Source organism: Solanum verrucosum, unplaced genomic scaffold (genome assembly GCF_900185275.1).
Source record: "Solanum verrucosum unplaced genomic scaffold, falcon-dt-bn FXZP01000177.1, whole genome shotgun sequence".
In the NCBI taxonomy this organism is placed as follows: domain Eukaryota; kingdom Viridiplantae; phylum Streptophyta; class Magnoliopsida; order Solanales; family Solanaceae; genus Solanum; species Solanum verrucosum.
This window is the reverse complement of record NW_026020401.1, coordinates 1,702,049-1,717,748: the sequence shown is the minus strand read 5'-3', so window position 1 is coordinate 1,717,748 and position 15,700 is coordinate 1,702,049. Positions and strand designations below refer to the sequence as shown.

General features: G+C 30.6%; 1 protein-coding gene across 1 annotated transcript; it reads right to left on the bottom strand.

Annotated features, from left to right (window-relative positions):
- Positions 1–5,213: 5,213 nt before the first annotated feature.
- On the bottom strand, positions 5,214–11,605 carry LOC125840030 (geraniol 8-hydroxylase-like). Its single transcript, XM_049519013.1, has 3 exons — positions 10,964–11,605; positions 9,651–9,935; positions 5,214–5,816 (listed from the first exon to the last, which is right to left on the bottom strand). The coding sequence occupies exons 1-3, from the start codon at positions 11,561–11,563 to the stop codon at positions 5,217–5,219; spliced, it is 1,485 nt and encodes a 494-aa protein (XP_049374970.1). The 5' UTR covers positions 11,564–11,605; the 3' UTR covers positions 5,214–5,216.
- Between the last annotated feature and the right edge of the window lie 4,095 nt (positions 11,606–15,700).

Below are 15,700 nucleotides of genomic sequence, written 5' to 3'. Positions count from 1 at the left end.
GGGAGAGATAAATTTTCTATCAAATCCTCTATACATCTACAAATTGTAATATTTTAAACTATAGTGTTTTATCGGAAATACATATAACATATTTGTCTTGTTGTGTAATTTTCCTTTAATTTTATATATCAAAGTTGTCAACTTTAAAATTTATACTTTTCTACTTTTAAAAATTCTTTTAATTTCCGTTTGTTTTACTACTTAATGTTTTATAGTAAAAAAAAAATCATAGTATGGATAACACCACAAATCTAAATCTGAGCGCAGAAGCAGATAGAGCTTAAAATCATCGAGTTTATCTAATCCTAGTATTTTCTGTAATATAGAATATAAATTTATGTGTAAAATTGCAACTAATAGTAAATATGAATTCATAATTTTACAAATATAATTGATTCAAAAATAAAAACTTTAAAAATGTAATTTATATAACATAAATTCTAGATCTGCTCCTTGCCTATGATCGATTCAATGGTTAATTTGTATAAGTGGTATATTTTCTTAATGAACTTTATGGTTAATGTCATGTTATATCACAAGTAGTAAACTAAGCCGCGCTTCGCTCGATCACTTAAAATATCAACAAATATATGAAATTAAATCAATAAATTAACAATATGAACTTATCCCTACGTTTATTCAAGATATAAGAGATATTTATATCTCAACATTTAAATTGATAATAAATTAATTGGATTTTGTATTTTTTTTACACCTTGATTATCGTTATAGCTTGTAATTATGACTATTGTTTAGGATGATTTGTCAGGTTGTTGTAGTATTTTGTCATGATTGTATTCGTTTACATTATTCAATTTCTCTCTATTCTACTTTATATTTTTATTAACTTGAGCGGGTCTATTGGAAATAGCCTATCTACATATAAGATAATGATAAGGTCTAAATATATTCTATCCTCCATAGACACGCTTTGTGAGATTATATTGAATTTGTTGATGTTATTATTGTCCCAATCTTTGTTATATAATATTTTTATGGTTTAATTTATAGGTCCTCTAACATTGATCTTTTATAGGATCTATAATTCTCTCTTTTGCATTGTTGTTGGTTCTCTAACGTTTGATCTTTTATAATTCTCTCTTTTGCTTATTTTTCCTTTGTTAGTGTATATGAATCTTTTTAAGTGCTATGATGACAACGTTCCTAAGGGTATCCTACTTGTCGATCCCCCGGCATCTGAGTAGGAAATTGATCGCAAATACCAACTGACAGATTCTAGGCATTAGGTCGAGTTCTTAACTTAAGCTTGTCTTAAGATTGCAAATACCAATAGCCCGTGGTTATGTTTTTTTTTTTAATTCTCAAGTGACAACTAACTCAACGCCTAAAAAGGCTAAAATAGGTTCAAGACCTCTCAAAAATCAACCAAAACCTCATCTAGGCCTAAAATCATTCCCAGAATCTAACGAAACTCTCGGAATTCTGATCTGAGCTTTTGAACCCCGAATGTTGACCAAAGTCAACTCAAAGGCTAAATTTCCACATTTTTACAACTTAGGACCTCAAATCCTCAAAAAGACTCTGAATCTGAGACCGGCAACCCTCGCAGCTTAGATTCCACATTTTGGGACTGATGGAATCGATGAAATTCCATTCCAACACTCGAAACACCAAAAGACTCCAAAAAGCACTTTTAAGCAACTTAACCTTTCAAAGTCACAAACTTATCAAATTCTCAACTTTTAACTTAAAGTTTGAAATCAACTTTTCAAACTCAAAATAAAAGACTCGGGATCGATATCGGGAGGGGTAAAACGATAAATTCACAAAACTTTCCAAAAATGACCGACTGGGGCATTACATGTAAAAAACAACAAAAAGTTGTTTTTTTTTTTTTTAATCACCAAACTACTCACAAAAAGTCAAAAACAACTCCAATTTATAGTCATAACCAAACATTATTAATTTCCAAATATCATTTTTCACTTTAAAAACAAAATACATTTGTTTTCAATTTTGACAAGGAAACCGTAACATCTCGCAAATCAAAATAACTAGGAAGAAGTTAAAGAATTGGAAATAGCCATTTTTGGAAAGAATATAAAATCTGGAAAATTTGTTAAGTTTGTTAAGTTGAACTTTTGGTCAATTTCAAACGACCATAACTTCTAGATCAGGATGAGTTAGGTGTGGTTCCAGATATCGTACGATATATTGTGGAATAATCTTTCCAACTCCGCCGAGTTTGCGCGATTCCGAGTTCGTATGAGTGAGATATTCCCATTCGAAGTTGGGCTGTTCAAATAAGGAAATGTCCAATCCGGATTTTAGAAGGGTAGTCTGGTCTTTTCCTTACCTAATTATTTTATTTCATTTTTGGGTAATTAATGGGGTCTAAACTGATCTTAGTCAGTTTACTCTTTTGGAAAAAGAGTTAGGGTTTTAGAGAAGAGAAAAGAAGAGGAGAAAAGAGAAGGAGAAGCAAGGAAATTGTCAAGTTCTTGAAGCTTAGATCGTGGATTTCGTCAAGGGGCGATCCCTACGAGGTATGTGAGATCACATAGCGTTGGGTTAGTTCACCCACGCGCCAAGCATATTTAATTCAGCGTATCTTCTTCCTTAAAAGATTGAGAATTTGATGTTCTTGAAGTGATTTCGTTCTTAAATATGAGTTGGGGTTAAGAAGTTTCTTGATGTTAAAGTGTTCTTTCCTTGAGTTGTTTGGGTTAGATTTTATGTATATGATTTGGGTGCATGAATCTAAAGTGAATTTGAGAAAAAGAATCAGATTAAAACGATTTAGGATCAGAAAATGAGATCAAAACTTTGTCAAAAAAATTTCCTGAAGGGAGACTGGCACGACGCGCCCCCGTAGCACCCGAGGGGCTGGCGCGGCGCGCCCGGGATGCGCCCAAATCATCGTTTTTCACCAGTTTTTCGTTGTTTAGCCTATTAATTAAGTCCTTCTAAAGTGTACTAACACTTTCCATTGATTCTAACTACTCTAAATGACTTATAAACAAACATCTAGAAATCATCCAAAAACATAAATCGTAACCTTGAATCCATAAATTCAAATTCAAGGAAAGTCAATAGTCAAGTCTAGGAAGTTCTAAGAGGTTTTTCAAGAAGTCTTTTGCAAATGCTTTTAACTTTGTTTTAAGACATTTTAGTTCAAGTAAGTACAGAGTAAAGAGTAAAGATTGAAGTTCATTCTTCAAAGAAGTATATGGGGACTATGTATTCCCAAAGAGTTTTAAAATGTTTTCACATTTGAGAAAGAAAGGGAACGTAACATCTATTCTAAGAGAGATTTTAAGCTAAGTTTTGAGTAATTATCTCAAACCAAAGAAAGAATTTTGTTTTAAAAACATATGAGCTAAGTATATTTTGGGAGTAGTATTGAACACCGATATGGGGATGCGAGTTCATATTAACTCAAGCCTCCATAAACCATGTAGCCATCATGGGTAGTAAAGGATCATACTTTTTAGATGACTCCTTAAGATGCTTTTAGGATAGACTAGTGGATCCACTTAGTTAAGGCATACTATATGAAGGCAAAGTATAGGACAGTTCTGGCCGCGTGGGCAAGATGTTGTATCACCACTTAGGCTCATAGTGGTGGTTGTCGGTTAGAGAATCTCCCACAGAAACTATATTACTTTATTATACAAGTATCGTTGAGTTTGTTATTTCATTTCTTTAACAAACTAAGTTGATTTCTACTTTTTTAAAAGCTTTCTGTATATTGCATATGGTTTATTGCTTTATATTGAGTTACGTTATTCAGGAATTGAGTAAAGTCAAGGTAAGTGTTTCTTTCAGATTCTTTTCAAGCTTAAGTTATGTTTAGCATTCCAACTCGCATACTCGTACATTCAATATAGTGATGCCAGTTGGCCTGCATCGTCTTATGATTTAGGCGCAGGTAACTAGGATTAGCATCCAGTACCTCGTTGATCCAGTTGATCACTCAGAGTTAGTTGGTGAGCCTCCTTGCATTCCGGAGGACTCTTTTTATCATTTGGTTTTAGTATTTCATTGTTAGGATGATTGGGGATCTTGTCCCAACATCCCTCTTTGTTTTAGAGGCTTCATAGACGGATAGTTATAGTCTTTAGTCTTATTCATTTAAGTTGTATATGTTTAAGACTTGAGTTGCCATTTTGGCTAAGTTTTTATTTCGTAAGTCTTTGCATGAGTTATATTTCTTATGTTTAAGTCTTCCGTTGAGTAAGTAAGTCAGGCCAAGGGTTCGCTTGGGGCCAGCAATGGTTCTCGAGTGCCAGCCATGTCCGGGGTCTAGGCTCGGGGCGTGACAAACTTAGTATCAGGAGTTGAGTATTTCGTAAGTCTTTGCATGTGTTTTATTGGTTTATATTGAGTTAAGTTATTCAGGAGTTGAGTAAAGTCAAGGTAAGTGTTTCTTTCAGATTCTTTTCAAGCTTAAGTTATGTTTAGCATTCCAACTCGCATACTGGTACATTCAATGTACTGATACCAGTTGGCCTGCATCGTCTTATGATGAAGACGCAGGTAACCAGGATCAACATCCAGTGCCTTGTTGATCCAGTTGAGCATTCACAGTTAGTTGGTGAGCCTCCTTGCATTCCGGAGGACTCTTTTTATTATTTGCTTTCAATATTTCATTGTTAGGATGATCGGGGGTCTTGTCCTGACATCTTTCTTTGTTTTAGAGGCTTCATAGACGGATAGTCATAGTCTTTAGTCTTATTCATTTAAGTTGTATACGTTTAAGACTTGAGTTGCTATTTTGTCTAAGTTGTTATTTCATAAGTCTTTGCATGAGTTATATTTCTTACGTTGAGTTAGTAAGCCCGGCCAAGGGTTCTCTTGGGGCCAGCAATGGTTCTCGAGTGCCAGCCACGTCCGGGGTGTAGGCTCGGGGCGTGATAGAAACATGATCAAAAGCTTTCCACCAACAGAGGAAGAAATAATATGCTAGAAATGAAAGATAACCTAAGGAGACGAATATATGTCCCCATTTGAAAAATTAATTGGCAAGTGGACAATCAATTAAACTCTATATAGTAGCTTTTCTCCAAATTTCTTGAATTAAGGGACAAGGTGTTTATTAAAAACGACACTTTCAAGTGCAAAAGAGGAACAAAAAATGTAAAACATACAAAATTTATTTTGTTTTGAAAAGGAAAAGGACCAAAATAATAAACCTGAAAAAACAACAACAGTAGGAAATCTTACGTGCACTCAATTATTACATTATACAAACATCAAAGAGGAGATGGGATAACTCGCAAAGGATGAGCTTTGGATGAGATGAAACTAAATGTTTCCTCCATGTCTAAGTCTTTTGGCTCAATGTTTGCTTCAAGTTTCCAATTGAAGGAATTCAAGAGTGAACCCAACATTATTGGGACTAATCTCAATGGTAAACCAGGACATATTCTTCGACCAGCACCAAAATGAATCAATTCAAAATCTTGCCCCTGCATATCCACTTCTAAACTTTGGAATCTCTCTGGTTTAAATACGAAAGGGTCCTTCCAAAAAGTAGGATCTCGGCCAATCGCCCACACATTAACTAGTACTAGTGAGCCCTTCGGGATGATATAGTTACACAATTTAACATCTTGCTCAACTTTTCGGGGTATTAAAAATGGAGTTGGTGGGTGCAATCTTAAGGTTTCTTTGACAATGAATTGCAAGTAGGGGAGTTTAGGAATATTTGATTCTTCTACTGGTTTTCCTTTTCCAACGACTTCTGCAAGCTCAACTCGGACTTTCTTCATAATCTCTGGTTTTCTAAGTATTTCTGCCATTGCCCATTCTATTGTGGTTGTTGGTGAATCAGTACCCCCAGCAAATAAGTCCTGTAATATTTAATAATTCTCTTAAATTATAAATTAGGGGTATAAGCAGATTGACATGAATTTGAACGAGTTAAAATGAATTAAGATGATAAATAAATGAGTGAATAATCCGTCTAAATATTATTTGGATTGAAATATGTGGGGTTAAAATGAACTAAATAAATGGAAAGATTCATAAATACTTGTGAAGCATAAAATATTCCATAATCTACAATTATTAACTAAAAATCACATAACCTACAATTATATTAACTAAATTACATAATCTACAATTATTAACTAATAAATTACATAATCTACACATTTTCCATAATTTAAAGTTCAATGTATACAATGAAAAGAAAAGGATTACTCTAGAAGAGGTATTCTCTTTACTAGTCTTCTTCTATAGGAATAAATTGTTTTGACTTTAAATAATTTATTACTAGTTTAAAAGAGGGGAAAACGTTTTTCTTAATTAAAAGAAGAAAGAAAAGAACATTTTGTTGTTGATTGCATTTTAACTTCTCTTAATGATGATTAATGGTTGTTAATTGTTATTGCCGGGGTTAATGACTGATAATGTTTTCTCTTTCAAACCCTTCTTTTTTTGCTGAAAAAATATAAATAGGGGCGGTGGTTCTTAAGAAAGGATCATCATTTTCTAAAAAAATACTTTCCCACGTAAAACTTGATTGAAAGAATTAGTTAGGAAATAGCATAGAACTGCAACCCTAGATTCATTGTTCTTAAACGAGTTTTGTAAAAGTTTCGACATGTTATAAGTTATCCTCTCAATTCATTTAGATTATGTTGTTTGGTTATTAGGTAAGATTTGTGATCTTAAAAAATGCTTTCGATGTGCATATTCTAACACTGCATACCCTATCAATTCCCATAGTCCCATATGACTTTTCATAATTAACTCGATCCCTTAACCTTAGAAAAATATAATAGGGATAGATGTGACATTCAATGAATTTTTCTATTAGAAAAAAGTCTAAGGGACAAGGCAAAAATAGAAACAGATTATGGAGTCAGTGACAAGCTCAGTCTAATGTGAAAATTAAATCTCAGTGGTGCTAGAAATTAAATCTCCACAAGCTCACACTACAAAAAGAATTATTTTTAGCAGCAATTAATTAACAACAATAGCTCAATTGCCGCTAAATATGTTATTTAGCGGCAATTAACACTCTTTATATATGTTCCTAAAGCCTTTAGCTATATTGTATCTAATGACACTTAACTAATACAGGTAAAAACTTTAGCACTCTTTATTAATGTGTTTAGTTATTGCTGCTAAAACTTGTTTTTGTTAGTGTCAGTCTAGTAGTTTAGAAGGTGAGGGACTGGAGGAGGTGAAAATTCTTTATAAAGATAGTAAGGATTTGGAGATATATATTATTTTGTGTCCTTGTAAAGAGTACTAGAAGGGAGTCAAATGAATCTTGAGGTGTCCTTGTATAAAAAGTACTAGAAGGGAGTCAAATGAATCTTGAGGTGTCCTTGTAAAGAGTACTAGAAGGGAGTACTCAGATGAATCTTGAGGTACTTGGATGACAGAAGGATCTAAAATACCTCTTAACTATTTGAATCAGTATAAAATTATCATACATTCACCTTTCGGATTTCAAATACCCTTGGTGTTAATCTTTTGGTTCAAAAATACCCTTATTTTTAACAACTCACACTCATAAGAAGGATGGAGGGTAAATTTGTACTAAATCTCATAGTTTAAGGGTATTTTACGCCCTTCTTCATTAAAATAATTTGAAATTATTTAATATATGGACTCCAATGATTGGCCTAATTTTGGGTTCCATAGTAAATTAAAAAAAAAAACCAATCCTCTACTATCTACGCTCCCCCCCCCCCCCCCCCTCACTTCATCTCTCTTCCACTTTTATTTTTCTTCTTGGATCTTTTCCACCATTTTAAATTTTATTATTTTTCAATTAATGACAAATTAAGGAGAAAAAAGGGAGAAAAATAACGACATTCATTTATAAATAATTAGTTCATAGAAGATGATTTAATTAATCAACTATGTACGTATACTGCAATTTTTCTTTTGTATATATCCAAAATAGTTTTTATTATTTATTTGAGAAGAGTTTAAATTTGAACCAATCAGATTAGCCAACATAATAATATGTATTTAATAATTCTACTTTAGGACAACTGTTAAAAGTAAGAGCAAATATGAGCCAAATATTTATGTCTAGGGTATTCTTGAGCCAAAAGATTAATGTCAAGAGTATTTGAAGGCCCGAAATGTGGATTAAAGATTATTTTGTATCAATGTGAGGGACATTTTAGGTCCTTCTCCCTAATAAATTTCGGCATTGTCTAAATTTGATTAGTGTTTGCAGTACTAAGTAAATACAGTGCTAGGGTTGAGGGCAGGAGAGAGAGATGTTGTTTCAATTGATGAAGATAATTCAAAGTCAAGGAAAATAGTTGATGTTTATTTCTTGAATTTTGTGAATTTTAGTTATACTAGTTCTCCTAGTAGATTCGGGAAACTCATTGTTTTCCTATAGGTTTAAGAAATTTTTTATTATTACTCTTAGGGGTCGTTTGGTACAAACATTGATAATGCAGTGATTAGTAATGCAGGGATTAGTAACGCAGGGATTAGTAACGCAGGGATTAGTAACGCAGGGATTAGTAGTGTAGAGATTATTTTTTGTCAAGTGTTTGGTTCATTACTTTCCACTTAATCTTGTGTTTGATTTAAAACTCTACAAAAAATTCTTTCCTATTATACCCTTGTGTTATTATGAGATTTTTAATTTTATGTAATTAGTTCAAGGTAGATAACTGCCGGACAATATTTTTTTTTTTAGGATTTTCTATTCCATTTAACAAGTTAAGTCAAATATATATATATATATATATATATATATATATAAATTGTTATTAATTTTAAGGTGTGATGTACCACTATAAAGAGATCATTAATGGCACGGTGTATTTCTATTTTTTTATTGGTCAAGTATATCTTAAACTTAACATAGATTTAAGACTACTTAAATTGTTCAATACCTAAAGCTTGTTTTTTTTTTTAAAAAAAATAAAAATAAATAGTTCAAGTGGTTAATCGATAAACTATCTTGAATAAAAAAAATCAAGAAAAAATGGATAATTTTTTTTAGCGAAATCATTAAATTACACAGAACGAATTTGGAGAATTAAAAAAGAACATTTATAACCATTTCAATATAAATAAAAAGGAAATTAAATTACAAAATAAATTTAGGAAAAGGAATAAGGGGATAGTTTAGTCATTTAGGGATCTTATCCAAGGTTTGTTAAACCTTGGATTAGTTATCCCTCCATTTTCTAGAGATAAGATAAGACCACATATGGTGAATAAGCAATCCATGGATTAAATTAAATAAAGTAACCAAACAATGTATTAGATGGACTAAATTTCAATCCATGAATTATTTTATCTAATACCGCCTACCAAACGAGGTTTGAGAAAGCCATTTCATGTAGGTTTAGGGATAATTGGGACGTGTAAAAAAGGGTTGTAATTACAAATTCTTTGCACTATTCTTCTTATTTATAATGCACAACTCTATATATCTCCTTTTGTCCTAAGGATGTTGGTTTGACTAAAGCTCGTTAAATTCTTATGTTATTTCTATTAGTGGTAGTTCACCCTTGATCTTCTACCACACTGTTAGCCAGTTCAAGCAACACAAATCCAAGTGTATTCTCGATTATTATTTTCTTCTTCTTTCTTACTTCATGGACAATTTAAATCAAAACAATGATTTAACGATTTAAAGGATATGTTGAAAATTTTCTAAAATTTAAAGGATAAAATAGAAGAGCACGAACCAGGAGCAGTGATTTTATATGATTGTGATCTATCTCTTTGGGATTTTCTGCACTGAGGTTGAGTAATACTTCCAAAACATCGTTCTTTTCACCGTGGCTGCTTTGTTTTTCCTCTAATCGTTCATTGATCAAATCACCTAAAAGTTTAAACAACTTACCAAAATGGATATTTGTGCGATACCTTATTTTTTGAAGATCAAACTTTTCAAGTATAGGGAAATAATCCGCTAGGTTAATCTTCCCAGCCTCTTCCATGATGCCCCAAATCATATCCTTCAACTCAACCTTTAAAATTATAAAGGGTCAAAACAAGGCATTTGATATACTTCTTCTACTCTAATTTATATCACTTTTTTTTAGTCAATCTAAAAAAAGAATGAAATATTAACTTTGAAATATCAATTTTACTCTTAATAAAATGATTTAAAGTCACACAAATATCTATCACCTAATTATTTTAGAATACAAGTTTTAAAAGTCTTTCTTTCTTTTTTAAATTCTGTATCAAGTCAAACTAAGACCTTGTTTGACATTGCTGCTAAAAACAACTTATTATTAGAAACACTTTTTTAAAATGGCTTTTTAGAAAAAGTGCTTTTAAAAAATATCAATTTGTGGTTGACTAATTCATTTGAAAATTGTTTTCATAAGCAAATTGTGTTAAAGTGCTTCTAAGAGTCAAATTACAAGAAAGAATAACTATTAATGTACTTCTAATATTGAAATTATTTTACAGAGAGAAACTATTTTAAATATCTATTATAAAAAAAATTAAAATTTACCTGTTTAAATTTTCAATCAATATTATCCCTTTTCTGGGAGGTTGAAATCTTAAATTGTTATTTTTTTCTTTTTTCTAATTCTACAAAATAATAAGTAAATAATATATAAACGTAAAATAAATTATATACAAATAAAAAATAAAATTCTTAAATGAAATTTAATAAAACTTATGAAATATACTAATTAATTAATAAGAAATATATTGGTAAATGTATATATACGAAAATGATATTTTAGCCTTTGAGAAAAATAATTTTTTGTTTCTCCTTCTGCTTTTTTAAAAAAGTAGAAATTTTTCACTTCTTCTCAACAGCAGAAAACTGTTTCTGCTTCCATTTAAAAGCATTTTTACTGATTTGTCAAACACTTCATTTTTCAACAAAAGTGTTTTTTTTCCTCAAAATAAGTGCTTCTAGCCTCCAACAACAATGTCAAACAGGCTCTAACTCATATAAAATGGGACAGAGAGCGTACCGTTTAGTATAAAAAAACCATAACAAGGTATTCACAATCATGTTAATTAGTTTTACCTTTGAATCCGAAAAGGGGTCAGCCAAGTCCTTGGAGAAAAGGGTGTTGCACATCAAATTGAAATTAGTCTTGAAAACAACTTGACATATATCCAAAGCTTTACCTTGTTGACTACATTTTGCACAATAAGCAATCAACTCTTTAACCTTTTGAGACCTTAGATGTTCATTCACATCAAGCCTATTGGATGAGAAGATATTTGTGTTCAAGATTTTCCGAAGCGTTCGCCATTGAGGACAAACAGGAAGACATGCCACAGAAAATTTGCAATGGTTATGTGCTTGAAGGGCATTAGTGATAAATCTAGTGGAAAAGGCTAAGTCTTGCTTTTGAAGGACTTGTTTTGCCATGGTTGATGAAGAAATGACCACTAGTGCTTTTTGTCCTATTTTTAAACTCATAATTGGACCATATATTTGTGCAAGATTGACTAGTGATCTATGAGGTTTTGTACCTAACAAATGAAAATTTCCAATAATTGGCCATGGTGATGGATCTGGTGGAAACTTTTTGTTGCCTCTATTGCATATTTTTGCTATAATAATGTAAAAAAAGCTCAAGGCCAAAGTTGATCCAAGCACAAGTGTATAGTTATCCATTTTTGATAATCCTTCAACTTTGATACTATTCACAAAGTTGATGTGTAAGAAATTTGCACCTATATCAATGGGGAATGCACATTTATATAGAGGAAAGACATAGAGTAGTATCTGAATTTGTCTAGAATTTTTTTAAAAATAACATCTTAATTATGCGGGTGTTTTATTGCCTACTTAAATAATTTGGAAATGATACTATTATATCGAGTTTCAATTACTTTCAGATTTTAAAAAGCAAGTGTTATCACACACCAATCATTATGTGACACATATTAATTTGACTTACTCCCTCCATGGAGTAACTGAATTGTTGAGACATTTTTCATTTTTCAAATTAACTTAATTGTTCAGTTTTCAAGACTACATTTAGAATGTTCTTCCAATTTTACCCTTCATTAGTTAGTATTGGAATTAGTGATTAATTAATATTTAGTTATTTTAATCATAAATTTGACAATAATTAATAAGGATAAAAATGGAAAACTATGTTCAATTTATGTCTTGATCTACTTTTCTTAAAGGGTGTGAAACACCTCAAAAATTCAATTAATATGAAATGGAGGGAGTATAATATATATATTTTTTATTTTAGGTTTTTCTTTATTTTTTCTCATTTACTTTTTAATTTATTTTTTTCTTACTTTAATTTTGAATTCTCCTTAAATTTCACTTCACCTCCCACCCCACGTTCAAGCCGATTCCCACCCCCATTTTCTATCTTTCATCTTCGCCTCTCACCCCCACCCCCACATTCAAGTTGTGCTCCTCTCCCATTTTCGTTTTTTTTCTTCTTCTTTAGCCAATTTCCTTTTTTTCAGTGATTTTTTTAAAAAAATCATACTATTTTCTAGACTTTGTTGAGTTATTGATAACAAAATTAATTATTTTTCTAAGAAATTTTAAAATTTTGAAAGGTATCATCAATTAATTTATCTCGTTTTCATATAACTTTCAAAAATTAAAAATGATAAATTTGAAAGAATCAATGAATTCTCCAAAAATAAGAATAGCTTGATTGAAATTCAAATAAAATAAGTAAATGATACCTTATAATCATCTTGAAATCTAATGGGTTTATCAAAATTTTCAAAATGTAAAAAAATATTTATATAAAGTTTTAAAATTGAAGAGAGTTAAACTAATACTCCTTCTGTCCCTAATTACTTGTCGACTTTTGAATTGACACACATATTAAGAAAACAATGATTGTCATAGTGAGTTTACCATTTTACCCTTATTAATTATGAAGTGGAGGAATTAAAATTTTAAGATTTTCAAGAAGTTTTACATTTTTCAAAGTAATTAATTAAGGGTATAATAGATAATAAAAAAATTGTCCTTTCTTGATTTATCAAAATTAGGGGTGTGCACTATTCGGTTTAATTAAACTGAATAACCAAACCAAATCAAACCGAATTTTTATTGGATTGGTTTTTTGGTTTTTCGGATTGATTTTGGATTAATAAATTACTTTGTTTGGTTTTTTTGGTTTGATTTCGGGTTTTAAAAAATAAAAACCGAAAAAACCATATATATATATATATATATATATATATATATATATATAATGTTTAGGTTTAGAATTAAGTTGGAGTTAAACACTTTTGTCCCTTTTTGGTTATTGCCTTTCATGATGATTACGTTTATATTTTATATTTAAATTACATCCATAATAGGTATACTTATAAGTATTGTGTTTTAAGTTTTACTTATGATCTATATTAGAAAGTATATTTAAGTGATTAAATATTATTACTTTGGTTATGTTATTAATTATTGACATAACCAAATAACCAAATCGAAAAAAGACGAACCGAATAGGGGAAAACCAAACCAAACCAAATTTATTTTGGATCGGATTGGGTTACACTTTTACAAACCAAAAACCGAAAAAAACAAACCGAATAGTGCAAAACCAAATCAAAAAAACAAATGCACACCCCTAGTCAAAATAGACAAGTAATTAGGGACAACTAAAAAAAAAGTGAACAAGTAATTAGGGACAGCGGGAGTCATAATAAAAGAGGGAAGGTGGACATGTGGTAAAAATTGTGACATTGAAATTAAATGAGGAGGTTCAATAGAGATAACAATGAATTTTGAAGAAAAAATTAGAAAGAGAAACAAAAAATAATACTCGTACGAAAAAAGAAAGTTAAAATAATAAGAAAAATAAGAAAATATATTTTAGAAAAAAATATTTGTAGAAATAAAATTATATTCATTATTTTACGTTGTTGACACCTTTCTTTATCGCCGCAGAAATAGAACACGTTGGAATTGTACGACTAGCATACCATGTGCTTGCTATCTTTGGTGACTTTTCCCCAAAAATAGCACAAAAACGTAAGCTACTGCAACATTAGATAAGTTCTTCCGTTAAATATTAGATAATATGTTCATTTAATAGTAAATTCTTTGCATAAATATAAATTATAAAACTATCCTTTTCAATTCTTGTGTAATTGGCGCTAAAAATATATTTTTAGCGGCATTTAACATTTTTTGCAAATGACTTTAAAACATATATCAACCGTGGATCCAATGACAATTAACTAATGTCAATAAAGATTTTATTACTCTTTGTTAATGAGCATATTTATAATCGTTAAAAGTTATTTTTAATTTGTTGTAACAATATCTGGCAGCAAGTAACGACCCGCTAGGTCCTTTTGAGAATTAGGACTATTTTGACTATTCCTGTAAAATTTAAATGAAAATTTTAAACTATTTAATAATTACGAGTATTTAGTTGACGAATATTTAGCAAATAATTAATAGTTGATAGTTAATGGGCCAAGTACATAATTTGTTTAAGGGAAAATTACAGAAATCACATACTTTTAAGGCAAAATTACAATTTATCCCTTAAAAGTTTATAATTATAGAAATTTCTCAAATTGATACAATAATATAAGCGCTGATACATTAATCTGATGCGCGGGATACAATAATATAAACGTTGATACATTAATATGATGCGCGAGATACAATAATATAAGCGCTGATACATTAATCTGATGCACGAAAATGAGAGATTTTGGAGATTTGTAAAAATTATAGGAGATAATGGTAATAAGTAAACTAAAAGGTGGATTTCTGTAATTTTTCCTTTGTTTAATACCCTTTAATCACTTGGCCCATGTATTGATTTAAGTTAATTGGGTGATTAGCATAACACCAGTAACAGAGTTAGGCAAAACGTGTGCGGGGAGAAGAGAAACCGCAGACTCCAGGTAAAACAACTTTCCTTTCAGGCGAGTTGTGAATTGTATAATGCATATGTTTATTGTTACAAGGGTGATAACTATTAGGTAATGATTGGGGAGTTATTAAATGGAAATTAAGGAACGTTGGGGATTGGTTTTAAATTGATGGTTTCATGATTTAAATGCAGGTTATAGTTGAGTGAAAATTGTGGATTTCTTGTCACTGTTTTGGGGTTTTATACTAGCTTTAGACTACAATTGCAACTCCTTGATCGGTGGTATACAACAAATATGGAATTTAATTACTCAATTTAAATAATTTGGAAATGATACTATTATATCGCGTTTCACTTACTTCAGATTTTAAAAGCAAGTGTTATCACAGACCAATCATTATATGACACATATTAATTTAACTTACTCCCTCCATGGAGTAATTGAATAGTTGAGACATTTTTCATTTTTCAAATTAACTTAATTGTTCAGTTTTCAAGTTTAGATAAGTTGAAATGCTAGTTAAGTCTGACGTACTTTTAGGAAGCCAAACAATTTAAGAATTTGTCAATCATGAGTCAAGTTTGCATATATTGAGATATGTAATTAAATATTAGGTGTATTAGATCTTGTGAATGTCATTAGAATTATGTTATTTGAAGGACTTAAGACTTAACCCTAGGCTTAAATTATAGGAAATATAAGATATGACATATTAGTTGGCACCAAATTTAGGAGCTTGATTATAGCATTTTCTGGTCTAGGTTAGACGTGTAGTAATATGAGTGTCTATGAACTCGCTAACTTACGAATATTGCATAATTGGTATATTGGGAACGTTCTGAAGCTTTGCGAAAAGGGAAGGAAAAATCTTGAGGATTTGTGGCACGAGTTCGGCATTCAAGGTATGTTAAGACTTTTAGACTTCGTTGAA